The sequence below is a fragment of the Alnus glutinosa genome, chromosome 2 (genome assembly GCF_958979055.1).
Source record: "Alnus glutinosa chromosome 2, dhAlnGlut1.1, whole genome shotgun sequence".
NCBI lineage: Eukaryota > Viridiplantae > Streptophyta > Magnoliopsida > Fagales > Betulaceae > Alnus > Alnus glutinosa.
In genome coordinates, this window is record NC_084887.1 from 20917241 (window position 1) to 20939810 (window position 22570).

The 22570-nt window shown below is 37.2% G+C and overlaps 1 protein-coding gene and 1 pseudogene across 2 annotated transcripts; both read left to right on the forward strand.

The window, feature by feature from the left end:
• The first annotated feature begins 9511 nt into the window (after positions 1-9511).
• LOC133861632 (uncharacterized) lies at positions 9512-16556 on the forward strand (annotated as a pseudogene).
• A 442-nt stretch (positions 16557-16998) lies between these two features.
• Positions 16999-20825, forward strand: LOC133861633 (uncharacterized). Of its 2 annotated transcripts, XR_009899047.1 has the most exons (4): positions 17000-17201; positions 18221-18674; positions 18791-18852; positions 20515-20825. XR_009899047.1 is itself a non-coding variant. In XM_062297424.1 (3 exons), exon 1 carries the CDS (start codon positions 17475-17477, stop codon positions 18459-18461), a length of 987 nt encoding a protein of 328 aa, XP_062153408.1. In that variant the 5' UTR covers positions 16999-17474; the 3' UTR covers positions 18462-18674; positions 18791-18852; positions 20515-20825. The 2 variants fall into 2 exon arrangements, 1 of the variants encoding a protein (XP_062153408.1); XM_062297424.1 differs by having other exon boundaries at positions 16999-18674.
• The last annotated feature ends 1745 nt before the right edge of the window (positions 20826-22570 follow it).

Sequence of the window (22570 nt, forward strand, 5' to 3'; positions counted from 1 at the left end):
TGGCAGCATTCAGTATGGAGGGAGAAGCATTGAATTAGTTTCAACACTCAGAAGAATGTGGGTATTTTCATAACTGGAAGAGCTTTACTGATGCTCTATTGTTGCGGTTTGAGCCAACATGTGATGACAGAAATGGAAGAATGCAATACCACGATGATAGAAACGCAAGAATGTCCAACAAAGACAGAAATGCAAGAATGTCCTACCGAGACAGAAATGCAAGAATGTCCTATCAGAGCTCAGATTTTGCCATGGCTGAAGGGACCCAAATGACTCATTGCGCAGATTCTTTGAAGCAGTATGAAGAAGTGCAGACGCAGGATCATCAGAATCAACGGGAGGAGTTGCCTGAATCCATAAAAAAATTGATAGCTGCAACCAAAATATGTTATCAAGAAGTAATAAGCTCAGGCAAGGGAAACAAGCTGCAGAAGAATATGAAGATCAAATTCCAGGGGCAAGAGAAATCAAGGATTTTCAATAACCTGAAAATTTGCAAAAGGGCAGAAACAAATTATCTGAAGAAAGAAGGACAATTGAAAAGTTAGAAGTTTTTGGAGAGAAAATTCAAGAAGAAAAAACTGGGCAAATCAAGAATGATGAATTTTTAGAACCATCTCCAAAGATCAAAGCCATAGAGTTAAAGAACGTACATCCGATTCTTGAGCATGATGATGGTGGTTTAGATCTTTCCAAGGAGATAGTATCCAGAACCTTTGAGAATCCACCACTGGCTTTCAAGGATAAGAATATCATTGTTCCCCACCAACCATTCGACGAAATTCCTAAACCAAGCCAATTAAAGTTACTTGAATCAGAACCTATCTCTCCCTCAACCCAACCATTGAAGATACGAAAGAATGATCTGGTTTGTCGACCGAGTGGAAAGGGGTCGAGTTCGGAAGAAGAGAAGAATTCGATGGGTTTTAGTGACGTTGGGATGCATTCAAAATCGGCTAAAAGGGAGAAGAGGAAATTAGGAATTGACGTCCATTTAGGTTTGGAATATACAGGGGACGATGGAGAGGGCAAAGGGTTTTTGAATTTTGGGTTTTTTATCTAGGCAAGAAATCTTTCAATATTGAAAATAGAAATCACAGCTGGAATCAAGAGCTGAGTCGGTGCTGAGGAACGAAGGAGAAGATTGTGATGCCCCATTTTGAGCCCTTTTGTGTTTCAGTACTTGACTAACAAAGGTATGATTTTTGTTATGTGGAAGCATAGATGGCGTTGGAAGGTATTATGTGGGAAGGTGATATTGTGGGAGGAGGAGATGAATATGGTTGTTCAGGATCTGAAGAGCGATGAAAGAGTGAGGACGAAGGGATTGGCGATCAGGAAGCGGCTTCACTTGGTGCTGTACAATATCATGTATCGAATGATGTTTGAGGCAAAATTTGAGTCACAGGGGGATCATTTGTTCATTGATGACATGGAGCAGTGTGTGTGTGTGTGTGTGTGTCAAAGTGATGTATTCGGATGTGGAGCAGTGTGACGACGTGCTCTTCATGAAGCCTCATGTAGGGTATTCATAATTGAATTTGAATGAAACTATTTTGTATAGAAACTGTTTTTCTCCAGAATGCCTCATTCTAGGCGTGACATTGTTATACATTGTGCTTAATTGGGTGTGATCGGCTCTTTGCCAACTCCCTGCTAAAAAGCTGCCTCATTGTTTGTATTACGACTGTGGGAAAATGATAAATGTGATTGACCCAGAGTTGTTGAAAACGTGATGTATGAAGCTGACCCCAATTTAGTTGAGGTTAACGCATAGTTTAGTTGAGCTGTAGAGGTGGAGTTAGGACTATTCAGTCTTAGACGTGATCTAGTGTCAGAAGGCCTGCATAATTAGCTGTTATATGCCTGGTTGAAGCTGATATATTGTTTCTGGTGATTCAGGATTTTAGTGTCACCTTAAGTTCAGCAAAGACAAGCGTAGTTAAGCTTAGTTTCATCTAAGCTTACTGGATAACGAACTAATACTAGTTCTAATGTGGAAGGAATTTTGCTACCTCTAATTTATGGTTTGATGTTTGTGTGTGTGTGTGTGTGTGTGTGTGTGAGAGAGAGAGAGAGAGAGAGAGAGAGAGAGAGATTTAGTTGATTGTGTTGTCACTGATTAAAAGTTCCTAAGTATTATTTTATGTTATTGTGTTGTGTCTTCCGGTAAAAATAGCAGTAATTTCACTTCATAAGATTTTCTCCTTGTATGGATTGCATTTGTAACATCGAGAGTTTAAGCTTCATTTTTATTTTGTGACATTTCCTCCAGTAACTGGAATTCCTACACTCTGAAGTAATTCTTCCTTCAATCTCTAAATTTCGAGCTCTTAATGGATAATTGTTTTGATTTCATATTTTCTTTCTTCTTTGCAGCTATACTCTCTTTGATATGGAAGGGAATCAAGTGCCTCCAGAGTTAGCCACTAAAGTTGGTGAAGCATTTGAGAGCATTTTGGAGGAGGCAAGTGATCTTTTATTTTTAATTATTTGATTTTACTTTTTTAGTTTTCTTCCTAGATAACATTGTCAAAGTCAAATGTAGTTGCTGCAAATGCACTCAAATAGGATCTTGTGCTTCTAGTAATTGAGCTTCAAATGGTATTTTGTCTAATCATTCATTGACTTGGTTTTTCTTTCATGAATGCAGATAGATAAAATAAGACAGGAATATGCGGAAGATATGTCCATCCTGTAATGTCCGGGACATTATTTAATATTTAGAGTATAAAATTTGAGTAAATGAATAGTTAAAATAATTTTGGTATTATTAAAATGTAAAAAGTAATATTTTTAAAATCCAAATAAAATAGAAAATAGAAATAATCGAAAATAAATTAGAAATGAAAAATAAACATAAAAGAAATTAATTAATAAAATTAAATAAGAAAAGAAAATGAAATAACAAAAAGAAATAAAATTAAATTGAATTAAAAGAAAAAGAAAAGTTAAAAGTAAAATTAAAATATATATATATATATATATATATATATATATATATATATATATATATATATATATATATATATATATATATATATATATATATAGTGTGGGCGCCCCACCTTCACTTAAAGGAAGGGCCACTTGGCCCTTCCAGTCAAAAAAAAAAAAATAATGAACAACAAGGCGCAGTGCGCCTTGTTTTCCGAAGAAAAGGCCATTTGGCCTTTTCTATTTTTTTCGGAGAGGCAGTGCCTCTCTTCCTTATTTTTCTCTTATGGATTTTTATAGAAAATCCTTGATCTACGAAGATCCAACGGTCCGATCTTTGATCCGACTTCGGTAACATGATCTACGAAGCTTGATCTACGTTTCTACCGATCGTTTTGAGGTAAATCGCTAAACTAGCATTTTTGGAGATTTTTTATAAATCTTATAGAGATGAGTTTAACTTGGCGTTTTCTCTAGATTTTGGGTAGTTTGGAGTTGCTAGGAGCTTCCCGAGCATTTGGTCTTTGCTTGGCGAATTTTTGGTAAGTTTTTATAGACATTAGTTTTCGGGTATTTTGTTAAAATGCTATTTATTGTGATTAACCCTTAGTAAAAGCTATTGGGTTAATAATATTGTGTTTGAGGTAGTGTTTATAAATTATGATTTAAAGTTTATAGACCCTAATTTGATAGGTTAAACTAATTTGGGGTTTTTAAGTGATTAAAAATCTAGATGATTAAATCATGTTAATATGTTAGTAATTAATGTAAAAATATTTATGAAATAATATTAGGGTTAATAATATTGAGAAAAGGTTAGTGAGAAATAATCTAGAAATTAATGACTATAATTTTAAGGCTAATATTATTATAAAAGTGTTTGTGAAAATAATGTACGAGTTAGTGGAATTAATTATGGGTTAGACATTGATATTATAGGTAAATAATTAAATAGTTATTTTAATATCTAACTCTTAGTAAATACTTTGAGTTAATATTGTTTGAGTTTTAGTGTCTAGGATTTATGAGTAAGCGTTTGGAACCCTTAAAATATTATGGGTTTTCCATGGGTTAGCTCTTGAGCAATTTAAGAGCTATATGTGAGTCTAATATTAGAAGTTGTCAATAATGTGCAATGTATTGTTTTTACAGTAATGCATTGTATGGTGGTGTCTAGGAGACCTAGTGCTTAATATCCGCACAGCCAAGGTGAGTATTCTACTCACTGAGAAGTGTTATTTTCATATATGATGAATTGTAAAATGTATAGTGTTTTACAAACCTGAACCAACTGTATGTTGATTATGATTTGTTTTGGATGCTTTGAGTACTTTTGAGTATATTGAAATTATGATGATGTTTTGAAATATGAATATGATATGTGATTTTAGAGCAAGTATAAGTTGGAAATTTAAGTTATGAAAATTGTCTAGGAAATGACAAGTAGAACTGTTTATGATTTATAAAGAAAGCATGTGTTAAAAGCATGATTATGAAATTAAATGTATAGTATTTAAGCATGAGCATTGAGCATGAAACATGAACGCATAAACAAACTATTAGGGGGATCTATGCCCCATAGGCATGAACTAGAAGGGGGACATACGCCCCAGGGGGATCTACGCCCCAAACGCATGAACTAGTGGGGGACATACGCCCCAGGGGGATCCGTGCTTTCTCAATTGTTTTTGGAAGGAGGCCAGAATTGAGGTTCAATCACATTAATTTCCATAATTGTTTCGTTTCTGCATTTATTGACAGTCAAAATATGATTTACTTAAATTGACCCTTGCATATAGGATGGAGGGCCTTGCCCATAATCTGCTTCAATGGTTTTTATGTAGAGTGCAAGGCTGGTTTTCTGCAGATGCTGATACCATCTCACTAAAATGTTGGGATCATGCAAGTTTTATCCATCAGAAGTTTAGATATTGCATGGCTTCTTCAAATCTAACATGGTGCATTAAAGGGGAATTTTATATTTTCAAGATGAATGGCAAAACAAGAAGTGTGCAATGGCAGACAGTAGAATCTTAGGTTTGCATTGTGGTTTCTTATGTGGGAACTTGAAATGAGCAAGTACTTGTTGACATGATTAAAGCTTTTAGAATGCATGTTTTCTTTTCTTTGTGCCCAGTCTTTCATTTTAGCCGGTGGCAATGTAGCATAGAAATATTTGGTGGGAAACTATTCTTGCATTTAATTTGCAGAGTAACATCTATATGCTATTCAATTAATTAGGTTATAAACCCATGTGAAATCATAGATATCTTTTTCTTTAATTGTTCTACTACTTGTAGCCTATACAAATCGGGTTAACTTTTTTTTTGACAAGTAAATTTAGTATTATTGAAAACATAAGGCACCCCTAAGTACACTAGAAGAATACAAAAAGAAACTCCTAACTAGGAATGGAAAAATGAACAAGGAAATCAGTAAAGCTAATCGACAATGGGGACAAAAAAGCCACCATCCAAAGATACAGCGTATGAAGAAATGAAACAAAAATATCCTCCATTGAACTCTCCAAAATCCTCGAAACACCTACGATTTCTTTCCTTCCAAACACACCACAAAATACAGATTGGCACCATCTTCCAAATCGCAGCACTCCTCGGCCTTCCAGACTTCCACCAACAGGCAAATAAGTCGATAACTCTTCTAGACATAACCCACGACATACCAAAACGAGTAAAAATGTTATTCCATAGAATGGAAGCCACATCACAGTGAAGAAGAAGGTGATCTACAGATTCCCCATTTTTCTTGCACGAGCAACATCTGTCCACAATGACAATATGCTTCTTCCTGAGATTGTCCACAGTAAGGATCTTACCTAGGGATGCAAACCACGCAAAAAAAGCCGCCCTCGAAGGAGCTTGAGTTCGCCACACACTTTTCTAAGGGAAACGTCTACCTTCAGAGCAAGCTAAAGAGCTGAAAAAGGATTTGACCTTGAACAAACCTTTCTTGGAAGGGACCCACTAGAGCCTATTTGCACGATCTCTACTCACCATGGCTGAGTGCAACACCTGGAAGAGGGAAGCAAAGACATCCACTTTCCAATCATGCATCTCTCTAACAAAGCTCACGTTCCACTTAATAGAACCACCCAAAACCTCCATATTATCCGCTACTGAAGCATCCTTCACCCGAGCAATACCAAAGAGATCAGGAAAAACTTCCATCAGAACCGTATCTCGCACCACAGATCATGCCAAAATCTTATCCTCACCCCATCTCCCACCTCAAACCTAGCAAAACTAGAGAAAGTTTCCCACCCTTTCCTGATATTTTTCAACAACCCTACTCCAAAAGCACCTACAGGCTCAAGGGAGAACCACCTGCCCCACAAATTGCCAAACTTGGAATCCACCGCAACTCTCCACCAAGCATCTCTCTCAATTCCAAACCGCCATAACCATTTTCCTAACAAAGCGCAGTTGAAGAGCATCAAGTTTCTAATACCCAGCCCCCCTTCTGAAATTCGGGTACAAACCTTCGCACAACTCACCAAGTGATATTTGAACTCTTCACCCATCCCACCCAAAGAAAATCCCGTTGAAGCTTCTCAATACGAGCAGCAACACTACCCGGAATAGGGAACAAAGACAAATAATAAGTAGGAAAATTGGCGAGGGTACTCTTAATAAGGGTTACTCTACCACCCTTGGAGAGGTATAACCTTTTCCAACTAGCCAGTCGATGGTCTATCTTCTTGATTACCCCGTCCCAGATATGAGTAGACTTATAGGAAGGCCCCAAAGGAAGACCAAGATACTTCACCGGCAAGGAAGCAACCCCACCCCCTAGAATGCCGGCTAACCTTCCCACTTGATCTACATTCCCCATTGGAATTAAATTATACTTTGCCAAATTAACCTTCGCCAAATTAACCTTCAATCTCGAAGCAGCTTCAAACAGAAAGAAGAGACTCCGCAAATAATGCAACTAAGAAGAATGAGCGCTACAAAAAATTAGAGTATCATCGGCAAACAGAAGATGCGAAAAAGTAGTATTACCCACTTTGAAACCTTCCAGCAAACCCCCACTGACTGCAGTAGAAATTATACGGCTCAACGCCTCCATCAACATAACTATGAAATCAAGTAGTTTTGTCTCCCATGAATGCCATAATCTTTGTCTTAACTTCCAAAGAAAATACTATGTTATAAATATTCAGAGCACAGATCTTAAAATAAACAAGGACAATTGCACCATCCATAAATTTCTATATGAAGTTGATGTTGCTGTTAATGGATTTCAATGAGATAGTCCTAGAAGCGTCTTGCATAACGAAGAATGTATAAATAGACAATACCTTTATTATAAAAATAAAAAATAAAAAATTGAATGCTTTGCTTTGAGTATTATGATGAAGTTCATTTTTTTCCTGTCAGGTCCTTCATGCAAAAACTTACAGACCTTTTATATGATAACTTTGATGTAACACCTCTATGCATTTGTTGTATATCGAAATGTAAGCAGTATAATCAACTTAGACATATTTTTCTGTTCAGTTATGCAATGTCTAAAAATGGATCATTTTAGAATCTTTACATTGTTTGAGTGCTCTTATCCTTAGCCTTGTGTCTGGCTAGCTGCGCGAAAACTTGTCCTAAACGCATATCCACTATTCTCTATTGAAATTGTGTAATGTGTTTTGTAATTGCATTGGGATGAATACATGGGACATCTTAAATGAATTGGGACCACTCATAATTAGATTGTGTGAACTTTTAATTCAATTTTATCGAACTTATTATTTTTACTTGTTGGGTTCATCTTAGAATATTTTACATCTTGTGCTTATCCTTGGGTTTATGGCTGGCCAGCTGCACAAATACTTGTCCTAGATACATACCCACTGAATCTATATTGCAACCATGTAATGTGTTTTTTAATTGCATTTGGATGAATATGTTGGATTGCATCTTAAATTAATCGGAACAACTCATAATGGACTTTTTGAACTTATAATTCTGTTTGATAGAACTTAAATTTTGTTTTTCTTGCTGGATTTCAAAATTATTTATTTCTATTAGTCCGAATGGAATGGTTTCTAATTTATAGTGACAAATCCAGTGACATCCTAATCTTGTACGACAAATTATCGTCTAAGATGTAGTGGTTCTAGGGTACTCATCAATAATTTGGACTATTTACACATCTAATAACTTCCTCCCCCAATTTTTTTTTTCTTCATTTTCTTAAAGATGTAAGAGCATTATAAAAGCTACAACATAGTGCCACGTCTAACTAATATTAGTCAAATACCCACATATCTTTTTCTAGAACATTGTTGCTCCAATTGCTGTATGAAGACAGATATGTAGCTTTTAATTAGAAAAATCTATGTTTTATTGATTAATGGTGGTGGGATTGGGGATGAGGCCAAATTTCATTTAGTGAAATGGAATAGGATTTGTACTCCATTGCATTCAAGTGGGTTGGGAGTTTACAATTTCATCCAGTTTCGAGCACTTCTGGGCAAATGGTTGTGGAGATATGGTAGGGAGAGAGAGGCTTTATGGCGATTGGTGATTGACGCAAAATTGAGAGCCTTAAGGGTGGTTGGTGTTCGAAAGAGGTGTCGGGTTCCTTTGGAGTGGGTGTGTGGAAACATATTAGGAGGGGGTGGGAGAAGTTTTGTAATTTTGTTCGTTTTGAGGTGGGGGATGAGTCATATATTAGTTTCTAGCATGATTGGTGGTGTAGGGATAGATCTTTGAATCGGTGCTTTCCAGTTCTGTTTAGTATTGTAAGGAACAAAGATGCGACGGTGGTGGATAACTTGGTCGTTTATAATGTAGTTATTCAATGGAACGTTCTTTTTACGAGGCAAATCCAGGATTGGGAGATGGAGATGATTCTTTCTTTCTTCGAGCGTCTTTACTCCACTTTGGTTCGACATGGAGAGGGCGATAGGTTAGTTTAGAACCCCTCTAAAAGGGATTTATTTGAGGTGAGATCCTATTATGAAGTGCTTGTTAAGGCTTCGACAAGGGTGGCTTTCCTTGTATGGTCAGCAGCTTTGGCTAAAATTTTGACACATGATAACTTGCTTAAGAGGAATGTCATAGTGATTGAGTGGTGTTGTATGTGTAAGAAGAATAGGGAGTCTATGGATCATCTATTGCTTCACTTTTGAATTCGCCCGTGATCTTTGGAGTTGCATTTTTATTTTATTTGGGATAGAGTGGGTTATGCCACGAACGGTGTTGGAGTTGTTGACTAGTTGGGGCGCGTCGGTTGGGTATGGTCGTGCTAAAGAAGCTTGGCGGTTAGCTCCATTGTGTTTATTGTGGTGTATTTGGCAGGAGCAGAATGCGCGGCTCTTTAAAGATGTAGAGACATCAATGGTGGAACTACGGAAGCATTTGCTTAATATGTTATATCTTTGGATATCGTCTCATCATTGCTTGAATGGTTTTTTTTACGTAGAATTTTTTAATTTATTCTCTTCTAGTCCCTTTTTGGGGCTCTCTTGTATACTTCCCGTGTATAAGGGTTGCGCCCCTCTGTCCTTTTTAATGAATTCTTATTTATAAAAAAAAAAAAAAAAAAAAAAAAGATGCCTATACTTAGGCTTGGCAATTCGGGTTCGTCTCTACCCAGCCGACCCGATTACATAAACGGGTACTTGTTAACCTGATACGATCCGACCCGACATCAATTTCATAGTATGGTTGCTGTATGAAAGAAGATCTAGAGTTCTGGCTGAGGCTTAGTACTTCGGATCATCATATACAAAAGTTTCAGACTTCAATCTAGGATTTGCATGCAGAGTTGTAGAAACTAAATGATAAGAAGCAAGAAGGAAGTGGCAAAAACCAATCATCAAAATCAGATGTCAAACCCAAATACCCAAATACCCAAATACAAACACTTGAGAGAGATACAGATTGAACTGTCTTTATGGTTGGAACATAATGCAGTACTAAAAGACGATCTGCTTAGCAGATTCTCACCCTTATGCAACATTCAAGAAAAGTTATAAAAAAATGTCCAAGGCAGATTCTACAAAAGAAAATAACTTTTTTCCCCTGAAGACTAAAGCTACATATGGGGGCAAGATGCACACGGTTACTAGTCAAATTCCTTGACAAATTAACCGTGAAAGAGATTCAACAAACTCCCTAGCACCTGAAATCTGTAGAGATGCCAGTTCAACTTCAATACTCTTCAATTTCGTCTTCCTTTTGGTTCCTTTCCAGCTTTCCTTCTGGTTTCACTCGAAAGTGCAGGCGACGGGCGACGAGCATGTGGGCCGGTGCGGCTAACGGGCTAGGGTTCCTTTCCTTCTGGTTTCTTTCTTTCGAGTGAATTCAATTGACACCGTTTCTAGATTCTTCATTCTACTGATTCTAGTTCTACTTTTTTTTTTAATAATAACCGGGTCATAATCGGGTCGACCCGATTATGATCCGAACCCGATTATGTTAAACCCAAACCCTATTTTCCCGTGTTGTGTTCGTGCCGAGTTCGCGGGTCGTGTCAAAAATTGCCAACTCTACCTATTCTCTATAGTAGGATAACCTTTGTTTACGAGTCACCTTATAGAATAAAGTTTAGCTGCTTCGTATTTCAAGACAAAATATTTCCTGTTACATGGAAGAGAAAATTCCACTAAAAGACAATGAAACATTTTGTACTATTAGAACAGTTAATTGTGCGCCAAGGTACCGATAGGAAGTGCCTGTAAAAAGAGAAAAAATGAGCAAAAAAAACTTATAGGAGCAAGCCGACGGGGGATAGCTCCAATTTTGAAGTCAGTATAAATCAAAAGGAAAAACAGTAAGGAAAACAAGATAAGGTCGAAAGAAAGGGGACGAAGTTCTCCTTTTACTTATGTTTTTTGCTTTTTATAACAAATGTTGCCATAACTGTTTACCATGTGTTGCACCTTCACTAGGAATAGGAATTTTTCTACTGTGAATATTCCTCACACCCCACGACCCCCTTCACTAAGAATCATGGGGACAGTTATTGTCGTCGCTTAGGAACTCGGAAGGGATTTATTGTAGAGTTATTTAGATGTTCTAGATTAGTAGGTTGATGGACCAGGCACTGGGTCGACAAGCCCAACATGTACCATTTCATTTAACGGCAAATTAAAGACTTTACATCTATGTGTCTTCCCATAATGAATTTAAAAAAATGTGAAACTCATTAGCAATTTTGCAAATGAAATATGGAACTGCCTTGTGATGTCACAATAAATGCAGTTCAATATTTTGTTTTAGAGTTTCTTTTTGTGCTCTAGAAAATGATATATTTAAGTGAGCACACTTACATTCCTGCTGTATTTCTTTTGCTTAATCTAACTCTTAAATAAATTTTTCTTTTGCTGTTATTTGCATCTTGGTTTTAATATGGAAGACGACACACTACTGAGCTCAGAAGTTCCGGTTAAGAAGGCTGCTGAGGATGCTGAAAGTAATGCCGAGGTAATTACTGCAATCTTATATTTGTTTAATGACTGTAAAAGTTTAGTTGCCAAGGATGCTCCTGTACTTTGTGACAGCCCTTGCCTTTTAAATATAATTTCTGTATTTGCTTTATAATATCTGTTGCTCTTGTTATATATAAATCTTCTTTTGATCTTACCTCCAAGCTACACCAGATACTTATGTGACTCCCATTATTATTGTGAACTTGTCACTGTGTTGTACAGAGAAAAGAAAATTGTCACTATACATATATCAAACAATGGGAGAGGGGTCTATGGGAAACTGATAAATTTGTAGTCAATCTCATTTTTATGAATCAGTTGAAAGCAATATATTGGAGACTTTAATATGCCAGGTTAGGACTTTAACTCGTGCCAGCATGTATGTAATAATGTGACCTTATTCTTTGTTACATATGGTGCAAAAGCCGCTCACTCGTGTAGACGTAGGCACAGAGCCGTACCACATAAAATTCTGTGTTATTTTCTCTCTTTTCTCTTTAGTTTTCACCAACGTACATAGTTTCAACAATCACAACATGGCAACGATGAATGCATAGTTTATATTGTTTAGTAGTTGATATTGACTCCAATGATCTTGTAACAGGTAACAAATGGAGGCTTACCTCAATTAGGAAAAGAGGGAAAGAAAGAAGAGGAAGAAACTGATGGAGAATTCATAAAAGTTGAGAAGGAATCTATAGATGTGAAGGATGCGTCACATACTGTTGTAATAGCATCTGCAGAGGATAACAAGCCATCTGCCATTGAGAGAAGTTCAAGCAATCAGAGCAGAGAATTAGTAGAAGCCCAAGAGAAGATGAGAGAACTTGAGTTTGAATTGGAAAGACTAGCTGGAACATTAAAGCATTCTGAATCTGAGAACTCTCAGCTGAAGGATGACGTCTCGCTGACAAAGGAGAAGTTGGCAGAAAGTGGAAAGAAGTATGAAGAGCTTGAACTCAGTCACAAGAAACTGCAAGAGCATATTATGGAAGCCGACGAGAAATACAGTGTGCAGCTAAACACCCTGCAAGCTCAAGAAGCCAAAACCATGGAGTTGACTGAGGTGAAAGAGGCATTTGATGGTCTCAGCCTTGAGCTAGAAAGCTCCGGAAAGAGGATAAAGGAGGAGTTGGAGGATGAGCTGCAATGTTCTGCAGGTGAGTTGGAAAAGTTTGAGGATTTGCATAAACAAAGTGGATCACATGCTGAATTGGAGACGAAGAAGGCCTTGGAATTTGAGAGATTGCTTGAAGTGGCAAAACTGAGTGCAAAAGAAGTGGAACATCAAATGGCTTCCCTACAAGAACTCAAGGGCCTGTGTGACAAGATTGCTGAAAATCAGAAGGTTGAAGAAGCACTTAAAACTACTGCAACAGAGCTTTCTGCCATTCAAGAGGAATTGCTGCTTCAAGAGGAATTGGTTGAGACTGCGTTAAAAACCCAGGAAGCACAAGTTTTAGTTGAACATCACGAATTAGCTAATGTGATCAAAGAAAAAGAAGCTCTTGAAGCAGCTTTGGCAGATATTACTAGAAATACAAAGCAAATGGCGAAGTTGCACATCAATCTGGAGGAAAAATTGAGGCTTTCAGATGCGAATTTCTGTAAAACAGATTCTCTTTTGCCTCAAGCTTTGTCAAATAATGCAGAACTTGAATAGAAGTTGCGGTCTCTGGAAGATCTTCATAGTGAATCCAGAGCTGCCGCAGCAACTGCAGCTCAAAAGAATCTTGAGCTCGAGGATATAATCCAGGCCTCAAATGCAGCAGCAGATGAGGCAAAATCACAACTGAGAGAGTTTGAGACAAGATTTATAGCAGTAGAACAAAAGATTGTGGAGCTTGAGCAACAGTTAAAATTTGCAGAACTAAAATGCAGTCATGCTGAAAGAGAATTGACAGTACTTTCTGAGAAGATATCTGAATTAAATGCTACATCGAGAGTGGTCGAGGAAGAAAAAGTTCAGCTGAATGGCCAAATGCAGGAATACCAGGAAAAGATAAACCAGCTGGAATCAGCTCTAAACCAGTCCTCAATCTTGAATTCGGAGCTTGAGAAGGAGTTGAAGATCGCTGTGAGAAAATGTGCTGAACATGAGGATCAAGCCAATATGAAACATCAGCGCAGCCTTGAACTAGAAGATTTGGTCCAGGTATCTCATTCCAAAATGGAGGATGCTGGTAAAAAGGTGAGCGAGTTAGAATTGTTCCTCGAAACAGGAAGTATAGAATTCATGAACTTGAAGACCGGATAAGCACATTAGAAAAGAAATGCGGAGATGCAGACATAGATTCCAAGAAATACTCTGACATGGTATCAGAACTTGCATCAGAACTTGAGGCATTCGAAGCTAGAGCATCGAGCCTTGAAGTTGTATTGCAGATGGCCAATGAAAAGGAAAGAGAGTTGACCGAGTCCTTGAATATAGCAACAGATGAGAAAGGAAGGCTAGAAGATGCATCGATCAGTTCTGGCAAGATGCTTGCTGAAGCAGAAAATCTATTAGAGGTTTCAAGAAGTGAATTGAATCTGATGCAACAGAAGTTGGCAAGCATTGAAAATGATCTTAAGGCTGCTGCAATGAGAGAGTTGAGAAGCTTAAATCTGCGGAGGAGCAACTAGAGCAACATGGAAAAGTGATAGAGCAAACTATTGCAAGAAACTCAGAGCTTGAACTTTTACATGAATCCCCAGCAAGAGATTCTGAGAGTAGACTCCAGGAAACTATATCAAACTTCAACAACAGGGATTCTGAGGCGAAATATTTGTTTGAGAAATTGAAGATTCATGAAGACCAAGTAAAGATTTATGAAGAGCAGGTAGGTGCAGCAGTAGGAAAATCTGCATCTTCGAAGGAAGAATTGGATGAAACTTTATTGAAATTGGCTTCTTTAGAAAGCATAAATGAAGAACTCAGAGGACAGATTTTGATAGCTGGAAATAAAGCTTCTCAATCTTTTTCAGAGAATGAGCTGTTAGTTGAGACCAATATTCAGCTTAAAAGCAAGATTGATGAACTTCAGGAATTGCTAAACTCTGCTCTTTCAGAGGAGGAAGACACTTCTCAACAACTTGTTTCTGACAAGAACACTGGTGCAGAGTTAACTGACCAGCACTCAAGAGCCTCTGAACTACAGTCTGCCGCTCAGGATTGCATTGCGCAAGCAGAAAGACAGTTACAAGAAGGCATTCACAGATTCACTCACAGAGATTCAGATGCCAAAGACCTGATTGAGAAGCTAAGTACTCTAGAAAGCCAGATAAAGTTGAATGAAGAACAGGCTCAAGATGCATGTACAACGGCTGAAGCTCGAGAAATTGACCTGGAACAGACTCTCTCAAAATTAAAGCATCTGGAAAGCATTGTTGAGGAACTACAAACCAAGTCAAGTGACTTTGAAAAAGAGAGTGGGGGGCTGGCTGAGGCAAATATGAAGCTTACTCAGGAAGTGGCCATGTACGAGTTCAAACTGAGCAATTTACAGGCAAAACTGTCTGCAGCCCTTGCTGAGAAGGACAAAACAGAGTTGAAGAGCTTAACTCTTCAAAGAATGCCATAGAAGATTTAGCGCACCAGCTTGCTTCTGGAGGGCAGAAACTACAATCTCGGGTTTTGAGAATTTTTTTTATATACCTTGGTGAACAATGATATGGACATTTCTTTGCCCCACGATGTTCTAAATATGTTTTAAAAATACAGATATCTTCTGTTATGGAAGAGAACAACCTACTTGCTGAAACATATCAAAATGGCTTGAAGGAACTTCAGACTGTTATTGCAGCTTGAAGAACAATTGAAGGAACAGAATGCAAAACAAGATGCTCTAAGATCCGAGATTGAAAAACTCAAGGCTGAGCTTACTGAGAAGGCTGTGTTGCAAACTTGTCTCACGGAACTTGAGGAACAATTGGTGAAAAGCAAAGATCGACTGAAACAAGAGGTATTCCAATAGATTCGCAATTGTTGCTAGAACCAGGATTTCGAGAATAAGCTCTGCAAATTCAATTCAAGTGTTTTACTTTTTCAGTTGAAAATTTAATGGAACTTGCCGTATCATTTCTGACTGATATGATGATTGTAGGTTCAAAGCATTCATCAGGTGGCTGCCGCTGAAAAAGAGACAGAATTGCTTTCAAAATTGGACGATCATGCTCATAAAGTCCATGACAGAGATTTCTTATTACATGAAAAGGTGCTAGAACTTCAGAAAGAGTTACAACTTGCTCAGAACACCACTGCCGAACAGGTTACACACTATTCATTATTTAAACAAATTACCACAGTGCCAAATAATTTCAAATCAAGGCTTCATTTCTATCTTTGACATAATTCATAATTCAATAATTAGCCATTTCTCAGAACAAAATTGCAGTTTTCCTGTTTGATTTTTGTGGCCTGAATCCTGATTCTCTATTTGTAGATCTTTAATCACTTATTCTATATGGAATTTCAATCTAAGGATGTTAAAAACACTTGTTCTTGAACTGTTCTTTGTCCAAATTTCCAGCCAACCGGAAAGAAAAGGATTCTCAAAAGGAGTTGGAAAGCGAAGCAGCACAGAAGCATTCTCTTGAAGAGCTTGAAGCAAAGAACCAAAAAATCATGCTTCTAGAGAAGCGAGTGAAAGAGCTTGAGAGATAGGGGCAGTCCAGCTGAACACAGGGAAGGATTAGAGGTCAAATCCAGGGACATTGGATCAACCATTTCCACTCCATCAAAAAGGAAGAGCAAAAGAAAGTCAGAAGCAACTTCTGTTCAAACCTCATCTTCTTTGGAGACACATGTTCAATCTGCCGAGGGTTCTCCTCTCATGACCGTTAAGTTCATCCTCGAAGCAGCTCTGGTCTCTGTGATCATTGGCGTAATTCTTGGGAAGCGATATTAGTTTAGTTTTGTGGATTTCGGTTGTGATCTTCTTTTTGTGAAGTTTTTGCTCTTGCTTTTCCTTTTCCTTTCAATATAAATTATGCACAGCAGGTTTGAAAGCTCTGTTTATATGCTTTCAAGCTTAGGTCTTGAGGTTGGTCAGGGAATTTGTTTTCATTTTTATCCCCCTTGTCCATAAGCAAAACAAAATAACAGTTGATGTATTTATTATTCAAGTTTGAATTTAATTTGTTAATTGGATTGGAAGGAGATACTTCCAATTTCATGGCTTTATGATTATGTGAAGTACTTATTACATGCTAATGGTCTTTAGATTAGAGATGGTGAATGAGGTTTCACGTTCAATCATGGCTCTCTGAGTTTTCTTTACATATAAAAACCTACGCATATTTTAGAGGTTTCAGTTGCTGATAAAAGCTTGTTAGTGAATGAACTGGTGTTCGGGTTTTGAGAAGGGGTGAGAGATGCACACGTGTCATTATCTCCTTTTCCGTAATTAAAAAGTAATTGTTCTCCTTTTACGTCATGGTTAGGGATTAGTAATCCGCAAAAAATGGGAATACCTATTCAACTAAAAGTCTCCTATTAATTTATTGTTTCTCGACCTATTTAATTTATATTAGATGATCCAACGGCTAAAAAATTGACATCCTCATCCAACGGCTGGAAAATCAACTTCTTTCGCAGGTTACTTCACTAATTCCAGTTGTGATAGGTTAAACGCGCGTTTGTGCCCATTATCCATAGCTTAAACAAAACCTTAAGACTAAAGTAAGTAACAAGCGTTCCCCCAAATATTCCTCCCCACCGAAACCTAAAGCCACAAGCTTTCTCGGCGGCGTTGGTTGTCTCTCGGCGGTCGGCCACCCTCCACCGGGCCATCCTTCACCGGCGTTCTCTGTCTCCGGAGCTCTGTTGGTACTCTCTCTCTCTCTCTCAATCTGTGCATTTTTATGGGATTTGTCTGGGCTAGATTAAGCTTTTGAGATTGTGGGTATACGTATACCTCCAGAGATTGCTTGATTTTCTTTCTGCTTTTTCTACTTTTACTGAACAATATCTCATCTTTCTCTTCCTCCTCTCAACGTTACATCTACCTCACGGCTCTCATCTTTCTCTTTTACCTCCTATTCAACTAAAAGTCTCCTAATCTCCGTTATCCGCATAAAATCCATCCTTGTTTCATTCTCTATGGATCAATTCGCCTCAAAGAAAAGAAAAGCCATCCACTCCACCAAACATGGCAGTCCCCCCAAATATACTACGAAAAAGTACAAGGATGAACACCTTGGCACGGTGGCGACGCTTCTGCCTCCACGGCGGACTAGACCATCATCTGATTCACATGCTTGTCTTTTTTCTTACAATATATTTTTCTGTGTGGATGAGGAGAACCCTAGGGTAGAAGACGACGGAATTTGCTGGTCGGCAACAAGGTGGTTTACCCTTAACATTGCCGACCATATCTCCCAAAAACCATTAATTCCTTTCTGGAAAGGAAAAGTTCCGTCTGATTGTGGCTTAGCTCTCTTAGGATCCCACATCTACTCTTTTGGTGGGATGAGCTATGCACAGTCGCGGCCAATTCGATTAAGCTACAAGTTGAGGGTTACTCCTCATGTGTCTAAAGAATTGGTCAGTGTTCCACCTATGCTTTCTCGAAGATGTCACTTCGACGTGTCTGTTCTACGCACTAAGATTTATGTGCGTAATCATGATTTTCACCATCGACATTTTCGCCATCAATGGGGTGAGGTTTTTGACCCCGCCAAAGGAAAATGGGAAGCTCTTCCTAACCCTCCCAATTTTCCTTACGCATATCCAGAGCGTATATGTATCTCTGCGGCTCTTGAGAGTCCAGAAAGGATTCTTGTTGCTTACCATACAAAGGATGATAAACGTTCTGCTATCTTCTATTCCTATGATGTGCAACACAGAACTTGGGGAATGCTTGCACCAGCTAAGCGCAAGCTCCACCGATTGTGTGATACGAGATGGCGAGAAAGAGCCATAAGTGTTGGCAATACGCTATATTGGATTGAACGGCATGAGGATGAAGTTTTTAAAGATGACATTTTATTTATAGCGTATGATTTAAACTTAAATCTATGGCTAGAAGGCACTTTAAAAGAACACGGTGTGTTTTTTTTTCCAAGATTATGGAATCTTGGGCGCTGAGGCCAGACATCCTGGCTTCCTCCATCTGGAGAAGCACAAGTTCTGTCTCTTACAGTGCTCAGACAATGATTATCTGCGTTGTGTCATAGTTGAGATTTCTCCTATGCCCCAGACAAAGTCATTAGGCATATCAGTTGTGTGGGACCAAAAATATGCAATGGAACCAAAAAGAAGCCGTGGATCACCCACTGTCTTAGTGTATTGCGATATAATGTAAGTTTCTTCTTCTCTTCTTTTTCATTTTGCCCTCACGAGAAATGGATATGTGTCAGATTTTCGTGGGTTTATGTCTTGCCTAAGTGCTAATGGGGTGTGTGCTAAACTTGCAGGCCTAAGAAGACAGATTTGGAGAAGAAATCAAGCAAGAAAGAAGTGCGGGGAGCAAATTAAGGTATTATTTCATCTTTAATTTTTTCTATTTTTATTTGATCTTTAAGTTTTTTTTTTTTTTTTGGTTGAATAATTCATCTTAAGTATTAAGTCGGGCACTTTATGAACTCTAAATTAAGGTCAAAGATCCTTTCAGGATGGATCAAAAGAAAAGATATATATATAAGGACAGAACTGAATTGAACTGCATTTGGAATTGTAGTAGGTTAGACAAAGCCAGATACTGGGAACCAAACTAGAAACATGTTTATGTTATTTCTAATCCAACATATAAATGAATAATGTTAGAGACCAATTTTTTTTTAAAAAAAAATTATCAAGAGTGATCTATCCCAAATTTAATGGTTTAGGATTTTCGGTCGCACTATTAAACATGAAAACTACCTCATACAGTCCTCACGTTTGAGATTGAAGTGGGGTCAATCCACCAGGGCCCTTTGTAGCCCCTCCAACAACATAAAGCTTATTGTTTAAGATGCCTGTCTTACAATAAGCTCTGCCAATTGACATATCAGCTGCTTCACTCCAACAATTTTTTTTTTTTTTGACAACCACAAAGCCTCATTCTATCGAACGTATCCTTCTTCCCAAGCCAACCTCTTATCACATCGGCAATTTTGATGCTCGAGCCCACCATATGCCACATCCGAAGGGGGTTCATACCCTTTCTACATTCATCTTCAAAAGCAAAATTCGGCATTGGTGGCAGCCTCTGCCATCTTCTGGATAGAGGATATAAAGCATACCATAGAAGCTTATCATTTTCAACCTTTGTTAATATATACAGCCATTCCTCTGTAGTTCCAAGTTCTTTTCTCACATTGTCAAGTTCAACACTCAGAATGGCAGTGTTCCAGGCCTGAGACACCAACTTGAGATTTAAATAGTTGATCCTAGGAATTTTAGCAAGAATCTGCATAGATATCTCATCAGGAAGACCGGAGATCAATGTTGGATTCTCTTGATTTTTCATGCCTTGTGGTGGATTTCCAACAAAAGAGCGCAAGATTCAATCTTGCTTCAACTTGGAATTTTTTAATACAAGTCCCCTTAGGCGTGTCTGTTCAAGCCTAAAACAAGTCACTCTTGAATGGTACTTCTATATCCTTTAGCACTCTCAATCTCACTTGCAGTAATCAAGTTATAGGCAGAAACCCTTGTCAGTAAAGCATGTAGCTAGTCTTGCATAAGGTGAGCTTGTTTGTCTATGTGTGGCTGCCTTAGCAATAAACTCCTAAACATATCATTCTTGCTCTACTTTCTTCAATATGGTGGTAAAAATTTAAAGGTCTTGCACTTAAAAAGACAGCTTGGATGCCGAACAAGCTTGATTTGTAAATTTTATAGAAATATTGGTGGTCATGATATTTTAGTTCTCTGCAAGAACCTTAGAACCTATAGGAAATGTGTGCGGACATAAAATTTAGACACGGACAAGAAACTTTATTAATTACACCAGGAAGTTGCTCCCATTTATCAAAAGTCAACCTATGGCCCTCAGAATGATGCTCTCGAGCATTAGGTACTTTTAATAAGACCCATGGTGCTGCCATCATTTTTTGCCCTTAACCATGCTCTTTCATGCATATTTGATGTGCACATAAGAATGACATGGCTGTTAGTCATGGTTGTGTAATGCTTATGGGTGTGTTAAAACTTGCAGGGGTGATGTGTAGATCTGTGGGAGAAGTCAGCTGCAAGATGTGGGTGAAAAGCAAGAAGTGTTTTTTTGTTAGTGCAAAGTGGGTTATATGCTAATGCTACTTTTTTTTGTTATGCTCTCACTTTATTGAGAGGCCAAATGCTGCCAGTGGAATTTTCTCATATCTTCTTTTTTTTGTGAAGTTGGGAAAAGTTCTTTGAACTTGTGAATATTTTGGAGATATCTTACAAAAGATGTATATTTATTCTCTGCTTCATTAACATATTGTAAAAACATTTGAGGTTTTAAAATTATTCATATTCTGTTTTATACGACTTTGTATTTGATTTGCACTTTGCCTACTAATGATTTGAAAAGTGTAAATCCGGTTGCCATTTTGTTAACGGATTTAAGTTGATCAAGAATCAATTTCCATCTCACTGACATTTTCTTCATTCAGCTATGATATATTTTTTTTATTAAGAGAAACCCCTTGCTGAATCTTGCTGATTCATTAGCAGATATCTTCTATGTGGTATCTTTTCCCTAAATATTGGCAGATTTATTAGCTGCCCAAATGTCTTCCCAATTGTCTTACCTTAATTTTCCCACTCATCCTCTATATCTATCTGAGACCACATTAAGATTCTATGCTACTTACATGTACAGTACCATCACACCATTAAGCATACCTCATAGATGAGGAATGCTAGACATCCAATTAAGTTCATAGTTATATAAGGATTAAAAGTATCTAGATACTTAAGTACAATGATCAAGTATAATCTAATTATCTAACGATTTATAGTCATATTTAAATATAATGATTAAGTATCTAAATTATGATTGAGTATTTAAGTATCTAGATTATAAATTGTTGATTCATAATTCATAAATATGTATAATTATAAATTGAGCTATATGTTTGAGTTCACATTATCACATTTGTATAAGTTTAAGTTCACATTATCCAAAAGCACGCCCTTTCGCTTCCTCTACCAGTCAGTGGCGGAGCTAGCATTTTGCTTTAAAAGGGTCAAGATTAAAAAGATAAAGTTAAACAAAAATTAATTAAAAAATTAACTAACGAAATAAATAAACCATTCAAAAAAAATTAATTATTATTTAAAACATATAAATGTAACTTCGACACGATCATTATGCGAGTGTCATCAGACATATACCTAATGATTTCTAGTCTAATTTGACTCGTGTGCTGAAGTCCATATGTAGTAGAACATTATATAATTGAAAGAAAACACATGGTTTCATTCTACACATATCATGACATTTTGCTCATTACCAGTCAATGTATTTATTAACTACTTAGTTTCTTCAGAATTTCTACAAGGTTTATCAATGCATTTAATGGCATACGCCATGATTACAAAGATGGAGTATAATATCACGTTAATCAACGCACATGATTATAAAGATATGGGCATGTTTGGTTAGAAAGTTAAGTTGGCGATTATTGTGCTAAACTCGTTTTAGGGTGGATGATAATCATTGGCCAATATAAGCCAATGTAAAAACAAACACCGAACAATACAGGAACAACTCAAAAAATTGCTAAATTTTGAAAACCAAGTTCATCATTAATTAACTCTTTGAAATGAAAAATCTAATATTTGAGTCCAAACGAAATAGTGACAGTTAAAGTATCGATTAAATAATTAAATTCATTTATTCTTATAAGCTTAAGTTTTTAGGGTAAATTGTGATTTAACGTGCTATCAGAGTAGAGGTCTTGAGTTCAAATCATGTCTCAATTGATTTATCATTCATTTCAATTAAATATTTAACATGTTAGGCATCACTTATTAAAAATAGAGTTTGAACCTATATATGAGGATGATTATTAGAGTGTTGATCAAATGATTAAATTCGTTCATTTCTACAAGTTTAAACTTTTGACATAAGTGATAATTTAATAGTGACCAAAGGTATGATCGGATGGTGTAAAATCGGGAAGACTAAAATGCAATTATCCATACATATTTTGTACATATTTGATCTTACTATCCTCCTCCTACCCTAAACATATAGAGTGAGTGAGAGATAGACACATGTATGA